Raw genomic sequence first — 20,186 nt, 5'->3', positions numbered from 1 at the left:
ACTATGACTCCTGTCCTTATTTTCAACCCGTCATTCATCCCTTCCTCCTTCCTCCCTCCGTGTTATTGTTGCTAATGTTCTGCCATCTTTAAAGGATCCGCTTTGTCTCTTCGCCCCCTCCCCTGCTCCCCGCGCCCCCTCCCTCGACGAGTGGAAAAAAGTGAGGAGAAGGATTGAGGCCTGCAGTTACCAGGCAACAGGCTACATGCTCATTGGCTCCATCTCCGGTTCTCTCCGCAACTGCTGTTCGGGGTTAACTACTTGTTGTGTTGGTTAGTCAGCGCCCGGTCCCAGGAGGGATGGGGGTGCGGGGGGGTACGGCAGTGAACCGCGTCTCTATTTTCAGTTGAGAGGTGGGGGGGGCGGTGAGTAACAAGTGGAATTTCTGTGTTCTTACGAAATAGAAACACACAGAACATCTTCTATTGTGACACACTCCAGTTAAATATAACAGGCAAGGATTCCAAAACACTCGTAGCTGCTGGTTCTCATCCCGACAGGTGGCGCTTCTGCTGTCAAGGCATCTCAGGAGTGACACCTGCACTGACTCTTGCAGCTCTGGTGCATGTTTGAAATAAGATTTTACTAAAGTCATGCCCAACTCATAGTTTGTGTCACAGAGGTCATGTTTATAAGATAAAGAAACACGTTCATCTGTCATTGTTTTCTATTATTATTCTACACAACGATGAAAAAGTGATGACTGTGATGAACTTTTGACCGAGCGGCAGATGTGCATGAAGTACTTTATTCTATCATGCGCCACAACACGTTCTGATCTTCATGGATGGATGGATGGATAGATGTATTCAGAATCAGAATCAGAAAACTGTACCTATCATTGCCGGTATTGTAAACACAGAGAGAAAAATGGAACCAACCCACCCAGGCAGCACATCTGCAGCACCATCTTGAATTCCATTTTTACCATCTGTTCATCCATCTATACTTTTATCTGTCCATCTATACAAACCATCCATCCATCTATCAATCCATCAATCCATCAATCCATCAATCCATCAATCCATCAATCCATCAATCCATCAATCCATCAATCCATCAATCCATCAATCCATCAATCCATCAATCCATCAATCCATCAATCTATTAATCCCTCCAATTATCCATCCATCAATCCATCCATCCCTCCATTTATCCATCCATCAATCCATCTATCCATCCATCCATCCATCCATCCATCCATCCATCCATCCATCCATCCATCCATCCATCCATCCATCCATCCATCCATCCATCCATCCATCCATCCATCCATCCATCCATCCATCCATCCATCCATCCATCCATCCCTCCCTCCCTCCCTCCCTCCCTCCCACCCTCCATCCATCCATCCATCCATTCATCCATCCACCCTCAAAAAAAAGAACTATGTTATAGTCTAAATTGTGCTGTTATGAACAGTTATTGCAGACAAACAATGTTTCGTAGATATTTTCCGGGCCAGTGGGGTTCTTTAACATCTGCCTGATGGCAGTAGCATGAATAAGGGATGCAGTTAGGGGGGTCAGGGGTCCACATGGGTGAGGGAGGCCTGTACGGTTGAATCATAGCTTTGCTGCCTTCATCATTTATAATGCAGCAGAGTATGGAGTGAGGAAGTGGATCTAGGATAAAACACAGAGACACGTCCCCATGCTGGTCAGAGCCATTGTCGGGCGCTGTGCCTTTTCAAGGTCGCCATTTTCAGTGTTATCTATTTTTTCTTAAAGTTAAGTGGGTGCCAGGGCCACAAACGCTTACCGGTGTGTTTGCACTGCTTTCTGGCTCGACCTTGCTGCCCCACAGAAAAATCAGACATGTATTAAAAAACTTTTCTTGAATCCACTTCTTTCCCTTCCTGCCTCTGTGTGTGAGGAGGCCCCGGCTCTGCATCTGGAGCAGGAAACCGTCACTGAAGGTGTCAGATCAAACACAGAGAATACCTGCTTCTCAGAGGGGCGGAAACAAGTTTTCTCTTCAAAACTGCTCTGAGAAGTCTAGTTCAACAACAAAGCCGAGCACTGAGTCATGTATGAGAGTTCTGCAGTCCGGGCGTGAAGTTCCTGGACCTGCTGTCCTCTCACAAAGCGACCGGATGGAGGACGACGATGATGATGATGATGATGATGATGATGATGTGTTTACTTGCGTCGCTAATGAGACATGACACATGCGGCTCCATCGTCACCATGGAATCTGCTCTTCTTTTCTGTGCGTCTCCATAGCGACGAGGAGGAGCTGCGGAAGTCCTTCTCTGAGCTGGGGGACAGCCTGTGCGACTCCAACACCTCCAGAACCCTGAAGCGTGTGGGCAGCAGCGGGAAGTCCCTGTCGGAGGAGGCCGAGCCCTCTGGAACACTCCTGTACAAGAATGGATTTCTGGTCCGCAAAGTTCACGCCGACTCGGATGGAAAGAGAAGTACGACACTCTACTTGAGACCGGCTTTAGTCACGATATTGTACATTTATTTATTTTTATTTAATGTCTTAAAACGTGTGTCATTAAATGTTGCCACATGCAGCCACGTTCCTGCATTAATGCAGCCTACATGAATAAAGAAACTATAAGAAGGGATCTTGAGAGAAAATGGAGGTTCAGGTTGATATTACAATATATTATATGTTTTATTGTTATAAATGTATTCTGTTTTGTGTGTTATTTATTATCTCCAGATTTATAATCATTTATATTTAATGTTCAGTTCCTTTTAGCAAGTCTTTGTTTCACAAATACAATTATTTATTATCTCTGTAAATTTAATCAAGATTTTATTGTAAAATGTACAAATATTTGCTTAAAAAAGTTAAAAAAAAGAAAATATTCACATACTTGTGTTTTATGGAAAATCTACCCACCATATTAAGCCCTTATTTACCCATCATATAAAATGTAATAAAATTGTATACACAATAAAATGTATACACATTAAATTACACAATATTATAAAAACTGCACATACAAGAAATAATATAGGAGTGAATGGAATCACAAATATGTGGAATAGTCACCTGTTTTAGAAATGATAAAGGACTTGTTGACTTTATTTCAAGACCTCCATAGCCTTCCTGTCTATCTGGTACAAAGTAGATAATAGGTAAATTAAAAAATGAATTTTACATTTGATGCTTAATCATTTTGTGTTTATTGTTTACCTTTTATTGCTGTTTTATTTAATACACATTGTGTCTATGTTTTTTTAGCCTAGAGACATTCGTATTTATCCTAAAACTGATCTTAAACATATAAACTTTTTTTGTTTTGTTGACAATTTTTCTTGCTGCTTAAACTTAAAAGCCGTCTTTAGAATAAAGTGTCTCACTGCAAAAAAGTCAACAACACGATCGTCTTTTACAGCACCGAGAGGGAAACGTGGGTGGAAAACGTTCTACGCCATCCTCAAAGGTCTGATCCTCTATCTGCAGAAGGTAAGAGCTGTTTCTACAGCGTTTATAAATGTTAACACAGGGATGTTCACCAGGCTAGAAGGATCCCCATTTATTTCATATTTCAACCTTTAAAAAATGGTCAATTTCGGTTTTGTGCTTAAATCTACTGCTGATTTTTTTAATCTTTGTTTCTGTTGGAAATATCACACATTTGCTTTAAACAATCGAATGGGACACCTATTGCTTATTTTATGTTTTATTTTCTTGTATTATCTCATTGTTTTAAACTGTTTTTATTTTCGTGTCATACTTTATCTATTTTTGTACAGACTTTGTGTCAACTAATGTTATTTTAAATTTTTAAGTTGAAAACAAGGTTAGAGTTTTTGAGGTATCTCTTGTGTTGTCTCTGGGTCAAGGTGACCCATTATTAATAAAATAATTTGGTCAGATTGATCTTTATTATGAGATGTCTAGAACAGCATCGACTACAACAACAACAAAATAAACAACTCAATGCAAAAAATATGTACAAAAATGAGGAAGAAAGGATAAAAGTGAGAAATATAAAGAATACAAAACTTGCATTAATTGCATTAAAGTTGCAGAAACATCTAATCTGTCACTCACAATCCATTGGATGGTCTTAAAGCGTAAACCTGATTTATAGGAGTTTTTCTCTGTGGTATTTGCAGAGTAAAATACAGAGTACTACATCATCTATGTGATTATGTTATATTGGGTTTACTTTATACTGTTTGTTTTGATTCTTGCATCTTCATTTTGCCTTTTAAAGTCTGTTGAGTGATTTTGATAGTGTGATATTTTTAGCAACGGGATGCTTTTGTCAGTGACTTCATTGTAACTTTTTTTGCATTTTTGTTGTGTGATATATACGGCGCCATGTTTGTAGTTTGATTGTTTTCTACAGTGTAGTGTTTCAACTCTCATGTCATTTTTACATTGACTTTTTAGAATCAGAATATTTGCATTAGAGTGGAATATTGACGATTTTGCAGTGTTATATTTGTGTTTCCTGTGTGATATTTCCAAGTGTTCATTAGTGGCACATTTATGCCGTGATGTCTTGATTGATTTCATTGGTGATGTTTGCAGTGAGATGTTGCAGTGAATATGTTGACCAAGATCTTTATATCACGTTTGTAAAGACGCTGCAGTATTACTAATGTTTAGACTTCAGAGGTTTGATAAGCACATTCAAAACCATCAAACGTTTACAAAATGTTGTCTTGTGTTGGTTACAGGGGGAGTACCGACCTGACAAGCAGCTGTCAGATGAGGATCTTAAAAACGCAGTGTCCATCCACCACTCACTGGCCATGAAGGCGTCGGACTACAGCAAGAGACCCAACGTCTTCTATCTGAGGACGGCTGACTGGAGGGTTTACCTCTTCCAGGCCCCGTGAGTCACACAACTCTTAACGATAAATATAACAATCAAAAATAATCAGGAAGTCCATTGAGATCCAGGAGTTACTGGTGCATTCTCTGGCCAGTGAATCTGAAAATGGAAAAGTCATGTCAGTCTGTATATTTATTTTCACGCCAGTTCAGTTCAACTTTCACACTCGTGTTCCTTTGACATGAACGTGACTCAGCTGGAGTTGTAGGGAACAACATACAATCTGATTCATATGGACCAGGAAACATGTGATCTGCTCAGCTGTTTACGAGTGGAGCCCATGTTGGGATGACTGATTCGATCTGTGTGTGTGTGTGCTTGTGTGTGTGTGTGTGTGTGTGTGTAGTGAGAGAAATTGAACACAAAGTGGCACATGAGTGGCCACATGTCTAGTTCCTCAAGAGAGCCGGCTCTTTGTTCCAGTTGCAGCATCTGGCCCAGATAATCTACCCAACCTCCCCTCGCCCCTCACCTGTCCTCCCCCCCTCCACCTCACCCCTCTGTCACATCCCTTGCTTTTTCCACCTCCTCACCAACATCTTGTTTTTTTAACCTATTCATCTCTCTCCTAATCTGTCACCGGATTCTATTATTCTACATTCTCCTTATCTTTATTTTCACTCCTCCTCATCCTCTCCTGCCTAATATACCCTCCTCCTTTTTATCACTCCCGCCATCCTCTCTTCACACCTTCAACGTTTCCGTTTCTCACCTCTCTACCCTCCTGCCTCTGACCACTGCCTCATCTGCAGGCTCTGCTGGTTCTCCATCATGTTCTTATTGTCTTATTTCACAGGAACGCCGAGCAAATGCAATCGTGGATCACTCGGATTAACACGGTGGCAGCCATGTTCTCCGCTCCTCCGTTCCCCGCCGCCATCGGCTCCCAGAAGAAGTTCAGCCGTCCTCTGCTGCCCGGGACCATGAGCAAGTTGTCAGAGGTGATAAAGAGAAAAAAAAAGAAAAAAAGATAAACATGCTAATGTTAGCGCCATGCTAATGTGTCAGTGAAGGACTGAATGATGTCAAACATTCTCATGTTGTTCTGGCAGGACGAGCAGTACCGGTCTCACGATTCCCGATTCAGGGCCGTATCCACTGAACTGGCAGAGCTCAGGACCCTACAGCCTGATAGGAAGGTCAAAGGTCGTGAGGCAGAGGAGTATCGCCAGAGAGACGAGTACCTGGAGTTCGAGGTGAGACATCTTTCAGGATTATGGTTAGTGGGGACGACACGAATGATTCATTACGTAGCACTAAAAAATAGATTAACCCTTGTGTTTTCTCTGGGTCACGTTGACCCGCCTAGTAGCTGTTTTTAGTGCCTTTTGTATTTGTTTTGTATTCTTGTATTATCTTAGTGTTTTAAACCGTTTTTATTGTTTTGTATTGATATTTATATGTTTTTGTATGCACTTTATGTCAACTACTGTTATTTTAAAGTGCTCTATAAATAAAGTTGAGTTAAGTTGAGTTGAAAACAAATGTTTTTTCTAGGTATCCCTTGTGTTACCTCCGGGTCACATTGACCCAGAGACAACTCAAGGGTTAATAAAACAGTTTGGTGTTAGATTGATCCTTATGGATGAGATGTGTAGAACAGCATCAACTGTAACATCAACAAAATGAACAACTTAATGCAAAAAAATATATACAAAAATGAGTTTATAACGAAGTATTGTGTTGTCTAGAAATGGAAAATACTTGTAACTTGTAAACTGTTCCAATTGAAATAAATATTGGACTTTTAACTTTTTCTTCCCCTGCAGAAAACTCGCTACGAGACGTACACCATGCTAATGAAAGCCAAGATCCGAAGCGGAGAGGAAGACTTGTCTTTGTTCGAGTCCCTGCTGCTGGAGGACAACAATCTTCAGCGGGTCCACTCCAGTCCCACGTTGCAGGACACCAGTCTGGCCAGTCAGACCAGTCAGATCAGTCAGGCCAGCAGCACCAGAGACGGAGGCAACAGCAGCAGAGCCAGCGGCTGCAGCGCTGCCAAACCCCGCGCCGACGCTCAGAGACAAAGCTACCGGCAGGCCGTCAAGAAGTGAGGCTGGACAGGGGGCCGGGAGGCGGTTTTCATTTCTGATCCAGGTGGAGCTCTGCTTGAGGAGAGGGAGCGGGAATCCTACCCGTCACCCTACCATGACACTCCCGGCACCCCAGTAATCTGGTGGAGGAGGTGCGGAGGACTTGGCAGAGCTGGGACCGAGGAGAGGCCTGTGCAGCAGGGAGGAGACCAGGGGACTTACCGCTGTGATGCTGGAGCTTCAAACGGTGCTCAGGAACCGAACCAGCACCATCGAGAACCTTTCCTCGTCTTCATTTCTTTCTTCATCTTCTTCGTCTGGGACATGTTCACACGCTGCGACACTTGAGCATTCTGGGAAGACAACATTCACTCCTGAACAAAACTCTGCTCGGTCTGTTAGTGACACGAAGTGCGTGTTTCAAACGACAAGATGGATGTAATAGCCCTGGTCTTTTGATCGAGTAGCTCACGCCGTCTCAAAATCACTTCAAAGTGTTTAACTTGAAAGTCTGTTAAATAAATTCAATTAATAAAACTTACACGACAAACTTAACACCAGGAAACTTTACAAAATAATGTCGATTATGTCACTAAAGCAGAACAGATTTGTTTCTCGAGTGAATGCGCCATTTCCCGGACTCTCAAGGAGCTGATAAGCAGATCCAGATTTTTCTACGTTGACATTCCACCCAGCATGAGGATGTTTCCGCTGACGGCTCTGTGGAGGCGACGCGTCATGACGAAGTGTCGCTGCTGGACTCGACACTCCGCTTGTGAATCTTCTCTTTTCACTCGTCAAGCGACAAGGCGCAGTGTTCTCGTCAGGATGTTAGCTTCACGACTCTTCTTTGCCTCTGTGACGTTCCTTCCTTTTTCTGCTTCTTCTTTGTGGCTGGATGTCGGTAGAGATTCTGCATGTTTGCATCCAAATCGTTCAATTACTCTCAGCTGCAGGAGTGTCCTCTGAGTACTCCATACCTCCCACATGTATCACTCACCAGGCAGAAACTGAATGTTTCACAGTTTTTACTGTATTTTACATTTAACCGGTACTGAAAACCACCATCTCAGTGTACGAAGAAACAATATTTAGTTCCCATCTGGTATTTGTTGTAAATAATATTGTACGCTATATTTACAATATATTGGAAATGCTCGACTCCGCTCGACGTCTTCTTGTACGACAAACATTCTTTTCCTCAAATGTTTTTTTCTGTGATTCCTCCTGAATGTCTGGAGTTGGTCAGAAGAGTCTAAAGCATCTCTCTCTCGTACACGCATGATTTTAAAGGTTTCAAGCTCTGTTGGAGAGGCACGAACATGTGAAGGGGGTTTAGGAATAAGATGTTTTCGCAGGAGGATATCAGTGATCATGCATTGTCGCTGTTGATTAGCAACTACAGGGCTTTTTGTGTCATGGTGTGTGTGCTTCGAAACACATCCACACTTCTTAAACTCGTCAGTGAATGTCGACATTTTCAGCAACCGTGAATTTATTACACATTATATACACTTGTATTGCCCCCCAAAGATTAAATGAAACACAAAACAAAACATCAGACTAAGAATAACAATGTTCATGAGATCTCCATTGTCACTTGAAGATTATTTTATTTAAAAACTACATTAAAATACAACAAATTTAAAGTGTAAAAGTCATCTGTCAAGTCTGGTTTAACTTTTGATGTGATGTATGGAGGATTTAAACTCTATAAGTGACTACCATGTTCTTGTACCTGCCTTGAGTTTTTGAGAAGAATGCAACACAAAGAGTGATGTAGAACTTCAATACAGTATGTTACAAATCAACATGTTCTTTTTATTGCTTGATTAAAGAATCGTAATTCCAAAAAAAAACTGCCAGAAGAAAGAAAATCGATATGTTTAATAGATTCATTGAAAATCAACCATATTCATTTTATACATAAATAACTTTGATTTGATTTGAATTGAACTAGAGTGTGGAAAAGTTGCTTTTATTTATAAATTTACAAATACAGAAACATGCCTAACAAATCAAGAAAACACAGATTGAAGAGGCATCAATAGAATAGATGAAATGTAATAATTTATTACACCTTTTTTTTAAAGGCATTTAGCTTTTATTATTAATTCACCTGAACAAACAACCTTTTGTGACTGTGATTCAGAGACAACAAAAAGATTATCTCATAATCCTACAGCTATTCCACGTTAATTTTAGGAAGAGCTTTAGATTGATTCCCACATGCAGGGATGAGTTCCATCCTACTTCAGTTTGCCAGCACTGACATCAATGTGGGAGGATTTGACTCCACTGTCACCAAGTCTCCAAGGTCTCTCTCGTCCTCTGTTGTCTGTATCAAAGCTTGGATGGTGCTGGTCGCCATGGCACCTGTTAGAATTCAGATGGCTGGTTCCCTTGGTGATGGCTCAGTGACGCTCAGGTGAAAGTCACCCTGCGGCAATGGAGGAAACCTTCGTGGCGGTCGCCTTTTCCATTTTAGAATGTATATAGAGCATGAGGAGCTGCGATGTTTATTTATGATTAAAAAAAAAAGAAGGTTTGATATTTAACTGTGAATGATGCTGTTGTGGTTTTTTCAGACTTCCATTTCTGTTTCATTTCTCACTGCCTTGTTGACTCACCGAGGAAATTATGTTTGTTGGTCTCTTTTTCAGGATCAGACAAGAAAATAAAATGTTTGAAATGTCAATGTTTGAGATCCAACGTCATAACTTAGTTGCTGTCAAAATAAAGTGTTTATCTTCTCAATCACTTTCTTTTTTTTTAAAGCAAGAATAGGCATTGTTTCTTTCAAGATTCAAGATTCATGATTCAAAGATTCAAAGCGTTTATTGTCATAGGTACTATGTACCATGAAACTCTTACTTTGTACCCCCAACAAAGTGCACAGAAAAAATAAACATATATATATCTATATATACAGTATATACATACATATATCAATTTAATTTTTCTTACAATAAACATGAACTAGCGCAAGTTAGAATCATATATTAGTAAGTAAGTAAGTAAGTAAGTAAGTAATTTTTATTTGTATAGCGCCTTTCCAGACCAGGGTCACAAAGCGCTTAAACAATCAAAACAATATTCAATAAAGTATATAAGGGCTAAACCTTTTGACAAAAATGTAAACAAAATAACATATATGTTTGATATTTTACTAAAAAATATGAATGAGAATTTGACTTATACATGTATTCACAGGGTGCTTCTGTCCTACATAAACGTTGTTTGGAAATACATTTTCTTCGGAGCAATAATAATGTTGTTTTTTTTTGATAATCACTTTTACAATTAACAGTACCAAAAAAAATATCGAAGTTTGCTGAAGATTATACGTTTTTTATCCTAAATTCTATCTTAATTTTCACAAATTGAAGTTCTTTACTTCGGTTTTACAATAAAAAATGTGCTTACAGTTGTAATAACAAATATCACAGGACAAGGCCAGAAATAGACAGGATCAGATCAAGTCCATTGTGTAAAATAAAAATAAAAATAATATTATTAATTAACTTGAACGACAACAGCCTTTCTTCGTCGAAAAGACAAATCTCACAATAAGAGTCAACGGATTTGTTATTTTCCAGACAGAAGAACCGATTATCTGTCGAATGTTTACGTGTTAAGAAAAAAAAACCTAATTCATGGTTTAATAATAATATATCTTTCGGATCTCTGGCCCAGTCATGACGTCATGAAGCCGAGATCAGAAAGCACAGCCGGGCATTCCGGTGACGTCACTAGGGAAAGTATCCACACACACACACACACACACACACACACACAGTTGTCGTCTGCTCGACCTGACATAACTAAACGGCTCACGGCTCAGGTGTCCGCCTATGACACGGGCATAAAAACCGGTAAGTCTTGTGACGTCATTGATATGACCGGAACGTCTGCGCTGCTGAAAAACTAGTGCGAGGCTCCATCTACTTCCTGGCTCAACTGTTGATGTTAGCTAGCTCTGCGCCAGTTAGCCTGTGGCTCAGGTAAACATCCCTCTTATCCGCAGATCCTGGCATTTAGAATTTGCGATTCCTGGCTGTTTATAGCGTCTATTTTGGCTTTTTTATCGACATGACACATCTTAAATATGAGAGTATTGCGAGTTGATGAACTGACGTCTGATCCAGGATGTAGTCACATCCCTGTAGCTGTTTGGCTACTTGCTAATGAACACTAGCTGTGTTGTTGCTGTTGATGACATGGTGTTGTTTGCTCTTTTACACAAGAGGACTTTGTTTGTGCACCTAGGTCGAGGTTCAACAATGGAGATTCCTCCCTTCAGGCAGAACCAGACCTGCGGGGACTGGGAGCTGAAGGAGCGGCTCGGAATGGGCGGGTTTGCCCACGTTTACCTGTACCAGCATCATGTGAGTCTGGATCTCAAACTACATCGGTTCGGTTTAGTCTGGTGTTTTTACCAAGTGATGACACAATAGTTGAAGCCATATACTGGGCCAGAACGCAGGCATTGGCCTGAATGTTGCTTCCCCCCCAACTTGTTTCACTCATCACAGTGAAATACAATAACACATTAGTAACTACTATGACTAGACAAGGCCAACATCACTATGACACAACTACTTACTTGAAGTAGCCTTCATGATTTGTATTGAATTTGTTGAAAGCCTCAGATACAGGGTTGGATATGAGTTGTGACGCATGCAAGTAAGTAAGAAAGAGTTATTTGTAAAGCGTCGTTCTAGACCAGGGTTAAATACTTGAATGTTCTGCAAGCCAACAACCAGCCACACACTGTCTATAAATGAAGCATTTTGACTTCATCATTAGATCAAAATAACAGGTATATGCCATTTTTTTTAAAGATGCAGTATGAGCTGTCAACACTGAGTCTGGTTCTGCTTGGGGTTTCTGCCTTCAAAAAGTTTTTCTTTTCTCCAACATAGTCTTACTTAAACTGTACGTGTCTTGGGATAACTGTTATGATATGAAACTTTAAATAAAATTCAGTTATCACTCCATTATATAGTATGTCACAAACGAGAAATAACCAACAACAGCATTTCTCTGGATAATCACAATCCTTCTTTATTTTTCTTCAAAATTTGCAATATATCCACACAGTGTTATGTTGTTCTTTGATGTTTTTTATTTATTTATATTTAATTCAACATGGGAGGTCTCATTCATGAAGTGTGAGCAAAAATAATTTGGGTGTAAAACTAGAGATCTTGTTATACCTAATCACAAAATTGGTGTTGATTCTGTGTTAATTCAAGAATGAAAGAAAATTATGTTTGTCACGTGTTGGATTATCAAAATATAGATGAATATGACGCTTTGTTAAGTGAACAATACACAGATAAAATAAAAAATATTTAGTCAATCGTCCAGTATATTTCCTGATGGAAAGGTTTCCTCCTTAATGTTCTCGGCAGCAGTGGTATTTTCGACTGAAGTCATTCCTCCTATGGATGAAGTGATTCTTTTGATTGTTTATTTTCCCCAATTTCATGTCAGATCATATACATTACACCTGAAATGCTGTATGTTCTAAAGAGGCAAGATTAACACACTATGGTAAATCTAGTTTGATATTGAATATTTTCTTCAACTGAGTCTGCTACATGCCCCATGAGTTGCTCTAACTCTTGTTTTGGGATTCATCAAATGTACATGTTTACGATACTGTCCGAAACCTTATGAATGAGACCTTTTGTGTTTAAAACATTTTTTTAATATTCACTATGTTTATGTTGAAAGGTTGTTATTGGTTCTATTTATGACGTATGAAATGGAAAGAAACTTGATGTAACTTATGTGTTTTTCTTTTGAGTGTTAAAATGGGATCAGAGATTAAAGTATGCATGTTTTCAACAACTTCTTGTTTTGGCAGAAAACAAATGATAAACTTGCTGTGAAGATGTGTCGCTTGGAACTGACGCCCAGAAACAAGGACAGGTGGAGCCGTGAAATCCAAATCATGAAAAAGTGGGTTAAAAATGTGTATTTTTAAATCTTTGCTGCAAATATTGTGGTCACATCGATTCGATTTAAGGAGCAGAGGGTTGTTAAAAAATAAGAGTTTTCATAGTAATAGACGAAGATCAAGAGAGTTAAGTCATGGTATGACGTATCTAATTGAGGCACAGACAGGGGTACATATATTTAGGAAGAATGGGTTTAGGTTCATGTAGAATCCCTACAAAAATATCAACTGCTGAATGACCCTGTATTTCTAAATTAAGTGAAAGTCATTAGTGAACCAAAAACCCAATATGCAGCGATGTCTGTCGGAGCTCTCAGAACCGCAACCAATTTATTTGATCTCGGGGCACTCCGTTTTCCTCCCTCAGTCAAAAACATTTAACATGTGTTTGTATTCGGACTATTTCAAAAATCCGAACGATAAACCGTGAATGTCCTTTTCCCAGGTTGAATCATATCAATGTGGTGACTGCCAGAGACGTCCCGGAAGAAATCGAAGACATAGCTTTAAATGATCTTCCACTTCTGGCAATGGAGTACTGCTCTAGAGGAGATCTGAGGAAGGTAAAGTGGTGTTTGGGGGGGGCCTCAACAATATTATATGGACATCCACTTCAGGAGAACACATAGGGGGGAAATTGATTAGAACTAATATTTTGTAAGCCTACAGAGAAAATATTATATTTTTTTTCAACTGGTCGGTCAGTTTGAGGCCTGTCCATAATTAAAATATTGTGATAAATGTTTTAATAATTGTTTTCCATTTTTTGATCCATGAAATATTAGTTTATCCAATTGCAGTGCCTATTTTTAGTGAAGTAAGCACACAATTACGGCCATAAATACAATCCTACTGAAAATCCACATAATACGTTTTTTTGTTTTAGTTTTTGTCACCTCATATTCGGTTTTTGGTTTCAGACAAGAATTTCTATTATTATTTTTTCCTAATGGTATAGTTTTCATATTGTGTGTATATTTTGTATTCTATTCCAGCTGCTGAGCAAACCCGAGAACTGCTGCGGCCTCAAAGAGAGTGAAGTACTTTCTCTGCTCAATGATGTTGGTATGTTCCTGTGCGTGCTCAACACAATTGTCTATTCATACTGGTGAACAAAGCTGTTCATTATTGTGTGTAATGAAGATGATGAGTGGTGTTAATAATGCAATATCTCTCCCAAAAACATAAAGCTCATTATTTGTCTTCATTATTTTTTATTACAGTTGAAGGTTATTCAGTAGATGCAACGTTATCATTCCCTGATCGCTGGTCCTTTTGATAAGGATCTTGCATGTTGTAGTACTTGGATTAGATCAAATAAAGATATTTTTAACTTTTAACTCTGCAAACAGGTTCTAACAACATCTTTAAGAGGATGTTTGTAAGATCCCCATAGGATGCTTGTTTGCTCCTCTGGTTTGAACAAGACACAAAGTGTCTCCTTTGTTGCCCTCCAGGGTCAGGAATCCAGTATCTGCACGAGAATAAAATCATCCACAGAGACCTGAAACCTGAAAACATTGTGCTACAAGACATTAATGGAAAGGTAAAACAAAAAAACAAACTTTTCTTCATGAGTGCTATGACACATTAATATTTTCTGTCATTTCGTCTGTAGCTTGTTCATAAGATCATAGACCTGGGTTATGCTAAAGACCTGGACCAGGGGAGTCTGTGTACGTCTTTCGTTGGCACACTGCAGTACCTGGTGAGAAGTCACTTGGACTTTCTTTTTGATGAGAACATAAATAATCCTCAATCACATTTTATTAAGGGAGTCATAAAAAAAATTATCCTGTTTTTTTTATTTTGTGTCTTTAGGCTCCAGAGCTGTTTGAGAACAAGCCGTACACAGTCACTGTAGACTACTGGAGCTTCGGCACAATGATCTTCGAGTGCAGCTGTGGTTTCCGTCCATTCCTGCACAACCTGCAGCCCGTCCAGTGGTGAGTTTGTTCATGTCTAATTCCAAAGAAACTCATTTAATTGATTTAGTTTCTCAATAGAGGATTATCACATGATGGGTTGTTATATTAAGTCTTAAATCATGTTTTGTTATTTTCTATTTGAATTTTAAGTTTGGTTTCTACACACAGCTGTGTACAACATTTTCACTTGTTTAGGGTAAAAACATTTTAATGTTTTCTAAAGGTTTGCTGTTATAGTACAAATAAACTCACAGTGCAGCAACTGAACACTTTTATTATTGTGTCTCTCAGGGCCAGTAAAGTCAGAAACAAAGGTCCAAAAGACATCATGGCTGTGGAGGAACAGAATGGAGAGGTCAAGTTCTCTACCCACATGCCGTACCCCAACAACCTCAGCAGGTTTGTGACCTCATCTGTTGAGTCTTAGCGGCTGTATTGAGGATTGAAGCGGCTTAAAATGACTCAATTCTGAGGAATGTGTTTTCAAGTTTCTCTGTTGCTGTTGCTGTGTAGGACCCTGTTGGAGCCCCTGGAGGAGTTGCTGCAGCTGATGCTGAAGTGGGATCCAATGCAACGTGGAGGAAAAGTCAACACAGACACGAAGAGGCCTCAATGTTTTGAACATCTGGAAGTGATCCTCAGCATGAAGGTGAGACCCAGTCACTGTAACTGACTTTGATGATGCATCCATTCACTCAATGTGTTCTTTTCCACTAGGTGGTCCACATCCTAAACATGACCACGGCTCAGGTCCATTCCTTCCAGCTGAGTCCAGACGAGAGTCTGCACAGTCTACAGAAACGGATCGAAGCAGAGACCAAGATCGAGGTGGTGAACCAGGAGCTGCTGCAGGAGACCGGAGTCTCTCTGGACCCCAGAAGACCTGCAGCTCAGTGCGTCCTGGACGGAGTGGTCAGTTGAAAGCCAGAGCGGGATTGAACCTGGTGACGACGGCGGCATTAAAATGTCTGACTTTTGTGTTTACAGCGAGGCTGGGACAGTTACATCGTCTATCTGTTCGACAAGAGCATCAACAAGTACTTTGGGCCCTTCAGCGCCAGACAGCTGCCCGATAAAGTCAACACCATCGGTAAGACTCTTTCACCTTCGGATCTTTAACTTCCAGCAAAGGTGCAAACTAGAACGTCATCTTACCGTGTTAGCTGAAGATGACCTACTTGGACAAGAGGAAAATATTTAGTGATATGACGCCAGGAATCTCGGATCTCAAACCCTGCCTGATGCCTGTGTAGCCTGCTGTTGCTTTGACTCCCCTCTAGGTGTCTCTGCTTTACAAGTCATTAATTTAGTGACACCTGGAGAAACTTAAGCTAAATCTGTGAGGATTGCTTTGGTTGTGTTTATTTAACCTGTTCCCGCTAACAGTGATGGGACATTTGGCTCCATCTATTGTGTTCAATATAAACATGTTAAACTTTGTGTGAAAGGATGTTCAATACTACTTTGATGACACTACAGTACAAGAAGCCAAAACTCAGACTCCTCTGGTGATGCTGAAGAAGGTTTGGGGTGAGGCTGTGAGCTACATCTGCGGTCTGAAGGAAGACTACAGTAGACTGTACCAGGGTCAGCGCGCGGCCATGTGAGTCTTCATCATACATTTATCACGACAAAAAATGTCTCTAAGATAAGCTATTTACAATCAAATCCAAGTACTACTTTGGGCGCATGAAACATAATGGTTGGTGCATTATCCGGTGTGTCTGGAGATCAAATGTCCTCACCTGTCTACACCTTCTAAAGTCCAAACACACAGAGGTTATTGAAGAGGGTGCTCTAGACTTTTACGGTTGTGTCTTCAGGCTGAGTCTCCTTCGCTACAACACCAACCTGACGCGCTGTAAGAACAGCATGTTCAGCTTCTCGCAGCAGCTCAAAGCAAAGCTGGACTTCTTCAAGAGCAGCATCCAGTACGACCTGGAGAAGTACAGCGACCAGATGCACTACGGCATTTGTGAGTGACGGCACCTGCTGACCACATCACTGTTCAGCGTGACCCTCTGACCCGTGTTTGTCTGCAGCCTCAGAGAAGATGCTCAAAGCCTGGCAGGAGAATGAGGAGCGAGCGTCCGCCTTCGCACAGGTCAGCCTCCCCCACTCTCTCTCTGATGCCCACCTTTGTTGATGTACTTCCTCCGCCGGTCTGCAGGTGGCAGAAGTGAGTCACTTGGACGACGAGATCATGGCTCTGCACTCGGAAATCGTGGAGCTCCAGAGGAGTCCTTACGCTCGTCGCCAAGGAGACAAGATGGAGCAGCTGTGAGTCTTATCTCATGTCTTGACTTCATGCCTTTCTGTGTATTTTCTAGCTTTTACCATTTGAGTTTTAACATTAGATCGAATGGTCGTAGCTAAAATGGCTGCTGGAAAGACTCGCAGATGAATGGGTCAAAAGTACATGTGTCGATCAAACTTGACGGGTGTTGAGTGACAGCTTTGTGTCTGCAGGGAGGAGAAGGCCATCGAGCTCTACAAACAGCTGAAGATCAAGTGTAAAAGTGAGCGAGTTTGATTATTGATCTTAACTAAATAATATTTCACTGCATCAATGTGTTTCACTTCAGCTCCTGATCCAGACATGAGCAGCGACAGCTCCGATATGGTCCGAGCCATCATCCAGACCGTCCAGAACCAGGACAAGGTCCTCAAGGACCTCTACACACATCTCAGGTGAGATGCACAAACACCCTCTGACCACTAGGGCTCTGAGAAAATAATGATATATTGCAATCATTCTTTTTTTCAAGATACTGTATATTCAACAGCACTGTGTGGATTTTATTTCTATTGTTTTGCTTTCAAATCATACTTGATTTTTTTTTTCCTTGTATTTCGTTTATGGTGTGAATTTCGATAATTGTGTAAATGCAGTTATATTGTTTTTTAAATAACAATTACCTTGACAATATTCATGGTGTTTGTTCATTTTTTTTGTAAGATGACATCCCCTGCAGTTAAAGGAACAATGAAATCCCACAAGACCCAGTCGATGACTGAGAACTAGAGGATACAGTCGACTCCAGTTGCTTTTAAAGCTGATGTTTGGATATTTTGGTTTCAAATCAAATGAAAGCAGTTACGACTTCATCAAGAGTCATGTGGTCTGTAAATTCTGCAACACCAGAGTCAAGTACTCGACAATACTACAAATCTATCTTTGTTGTTACAGTATCACAATATAATGCAATTCATTCAGACCACTGATTTTTCTCGCTCGCTGACATATTGAGACGCTCTCATCTTCATCTTCCTCAGTAAAATCCTGATCAGCAAGCAGAAGATCATCAACTTGTTTCCAAGGATCGAGAAAACCCTGGAGAGCATCAAAGACGCCGACAACACGGTGATGCAGATGCAGATCAAGAGGCAGAGAGAGTTCTGGCACCTGCTGAAGATCGCCTGCGTAAGTCACATGACCACGAGTGATGTCACGGCTGTGGTGCTGCTCGTTAAGTGCCGGGCTTGTTGATGTGTCCGCTCCAGGCTCAGAACTCATCCAGAAGTTCCATACCTGCAAGTCCAGAGTCCTCCAACCTGCTGCAGGTCACCCAGTGGTCCCAGTCCGCCCAGCCGGTCAGCTCCCCTCACCCTCTCACCTCCCTGTCCGGGTCCAACGACAGGTGAGTCCGATTCCACCATAAGCGTTCTTCATGTTCATCGGTGTGATGTTCCTCCACAGTGACGCAGCGCCGCGACTCCTGCAGGAGAACCAGAAGTACCTCAGTCAGCTGACCAGCCTGATGCAGGAGGCGACCGACGAGCAGAACAAGAGCATCGTGGTGAGTGCGAGACCGACGGCGTCGACGCCGAGTCATGTTTTCCACTCGTAACGTTTCCCCGTCTCTCGTCTTCTGAAGGACCAGGACTGGAGTTGGACCAAATACGAAACCTTATCCACAAAGTTAAAAAAGAGAAACGCGTAACCCGTCCCGCCCATCCTGGCCAGTCGTCATGGTAACACTAAGGACGGGCAGCGACGAAGCGGGCGGCGGAATGAACGTTGTACAGGCGTGGACTCGAGCCGACATCATAGTTTTCTACAGGACGACGACATCACATCCACTGTTGAAGCCGAACAACTGTAGCAGCTGCTGGGTTTGCCGGGGCGGAATATTCATGCACTTTTGTCCAGCTGCGGGGCTGCGGCGGCACATTTATCATTCATCGGTTTCACTCATTTATCCCTTTTGATTTCTAAATGTTACTTTTCTTTTCAATATAAATGTCACGACTGCGGGACGAGACCTTCGTATGTCCTCTCTGTGAAGACGGTCGTGGTTCGCTGCGCTTGTGTCACAAACTACTGATCGGCAGATGAAACGGGAGGTTAAGCAACGTTTTAGTCGGTAAGAGCGACGGATCTCCACTGTCGTCTCATAATTGTTTTTAGGAAAAGGGCAGACATCGCATAATTATTCAAGAGTCTCAGTGAATCACACCGAGGATCATGTGACGCAGGCGCAGCTGTGGATTCCATGACAACGCGAGTGTGAATGTTTGAGGCGTCCTGGTTTGTATTTATGAAGGTTAAGTGCAATGGAAAATGATTTTTGTATTTAACTATGGCTGTTTCTGAATATTTTTGTTTTTATAAACATCAATCGTTGCCTGGTAACAAAATAAAATAACTTTGGCATGGTTGAGGTGGACTTTTTGTTTTAATTACTTAGTATCATTGTCTTTTTCTTTTTTTTTTGTCCAAATAATTTTTCTAGCAACAATAGTAATACTTTTCTTCCATCACCTAAAAAAATATCCCATGTCAACAATCCAATGTGAAGGAATTTGTTTTGAAAAAAAAAAATCGGTGTTAACATAAGGGCAACCAAGGAAAAGTAATCGATCCTTCTGCCGGCAGCGATCGATAGTTTTTACACTGAAACAATTTAATGCTGTAAAAACTCAGTCATAAAAGAAAATTCAAAGTCCGATGACACGTTAACTTCCATTCAAAAGGTTCAAGATGAAAACACTGAACTGATCCGAGTGATCGCCTTCAGTTAGGGTTGGCGCCCTCCAGTGGTAACTAGCGTGAACACATCCGTTGAACGACTAGATAATTGATTTTTTTGTTCAAAAAATGTTCTTTTGTCTCTTAATCTAGACTATAGGAATTAAACTGTTTCCATTGTTAGCCGGTCTTGATGAAGCTGAGTCAGCAAGAATCTTTGGACAAAGGTCCAGTGTTTCCTCGTGAGCGATTGGTCAGGAGGTCCAGACTCAGTCCTGCCTCTCATGACTGTGCAGTGATTTATCAGGATTAGGTTCGAGCATTAAGCCATGACAAGATCTACCTCGACCTTTGACACACTTCGGTACCTCCACCCGAACAGAACCAGCGGGAGGAGCTCGACTTCTGGACTCCAGAACTCACGCCCCTGAACTCCTCCAGTGAAACCAGGCCCGGATGTAAGATGATCCATCGG

The 20,186-nt window shown here is 41.1% G+C and overlaps 2 protein-coding genes across 5 annotated transcripts in view; both read left to right on the top strand.

The window, feature by feature from the left end:
* LOC148085897 (uncharacterized) overlaps positions 1 to 9,600 on the top strand; it is a 50,429-nt gene extending 40,829 nt beyond the window's left edge. For all 3 annotated transcript variants that reach the window (XM_087784030.1, XM_087784031.1, XM_087784032.1), the window contains 6 exons: positions 2,226 to 2,419; positions 3,356 to 3,426; positions 4,653 to 4,810; positions 5,607 to 5,751; positions 5,863 to 6,006; positions 6,580 to 9,600. In XM_087784030.1, the coding sequence (XP_087640156.1) occupies positions 2,226 to 2,419; positions 3,356 to 3,426; positions 4,653 to 4,810; positions 5,607 to 5,751; positions 5,863 to 6,006; positions 6,580 to 6,864 (997 nt within the window). In that variant the 3' untranslated portion in view covers positions 6,865 to 9,600. The remainder of the gene's footprint in view (positions 1 to 2,225; positions 2,420 to 3,355; positions 3,427 to 4,652; positions 4,811 to 5,606; positions 5,752 to 5,862; positions 6,007 to 6,579) is intronic.
* Positions 9,601 to 10,611: 1,011 nt separating this feature from the next.
* On the top strand, positions 10,612 to 19,398 carry LOC148085896 (inhibitor of nuclear factor kappa-B kinase subunit alpha-like). Of its 2 annotated transcripts, none has more exons than XM_087784008.1 (22): positions 10,612 to 10,718; positions 11,113 to 11,231; positions 12,719 to 12,813; positions 13,257 to 13,374; positions 13,807 to 13,876; positions 14,269 to 14,357; positions 14,430 to 14,519; positions 14,633 to 14,757; positions 15,031 to 15,138; positions 15,253 to 15,388; positions 15,457 to 15,651; positions 15,727 to 15,829; positions 16,219 to 16,342; positions 16,563 to 16,714; positions 16,782 to 16,843; positions 16,910 to 17,019; positions 17,209 to 17,258; positions 17,325 to 17,430; positions 18,016 to 18,163; positions 18,244 to 18,380; positions 18,440 to 18,539; positions 18,618 to 19,398. In XM_087784008.1, exons 2-22 carry the CDS (start codon positions 11,127 to 11,129, stop codon positions 18,681 to 18,683), a joined length of 2,289 nt encoding a protein of 762 aa, XP_087640134.1. In that variant the 5' UTR covers positions 10,612 to 10,718; positions 11,113 to 11,126; the 3' UTR covers positions 18,684 to 19,398. The 2 variants fall into 2 exon arrangements, with proteins under 2 accessions (XP_087640134.1, XP_087640135.1); XM_087784009.1 differs by lacking the exon at positions 10,612 to 10,718 and adding an exon at positions 10,735 to 10,847.
* Positions 19,399 to 20,186: the final 788 nt, after the last annotated feature.

Source organism: Callionymus lyra, chromosome 2, assembly GCF_982586985.1.
Source record: "Callionymus lyra chromosome 2, fCalLyr1.hap1.1, whole genome shotgun sequence".
Taxonomy (NCBI): Eukaryota; Metazoa; Chordata; class Actinopteri; order Syngnathiformes; family Callionymidae; genus Callionymus; species Callionymus lyra.
Note: the sequence above shows the minus strand (reverse complement) of the source record. Positions and strands in the feature narration are given on the sequence as shown.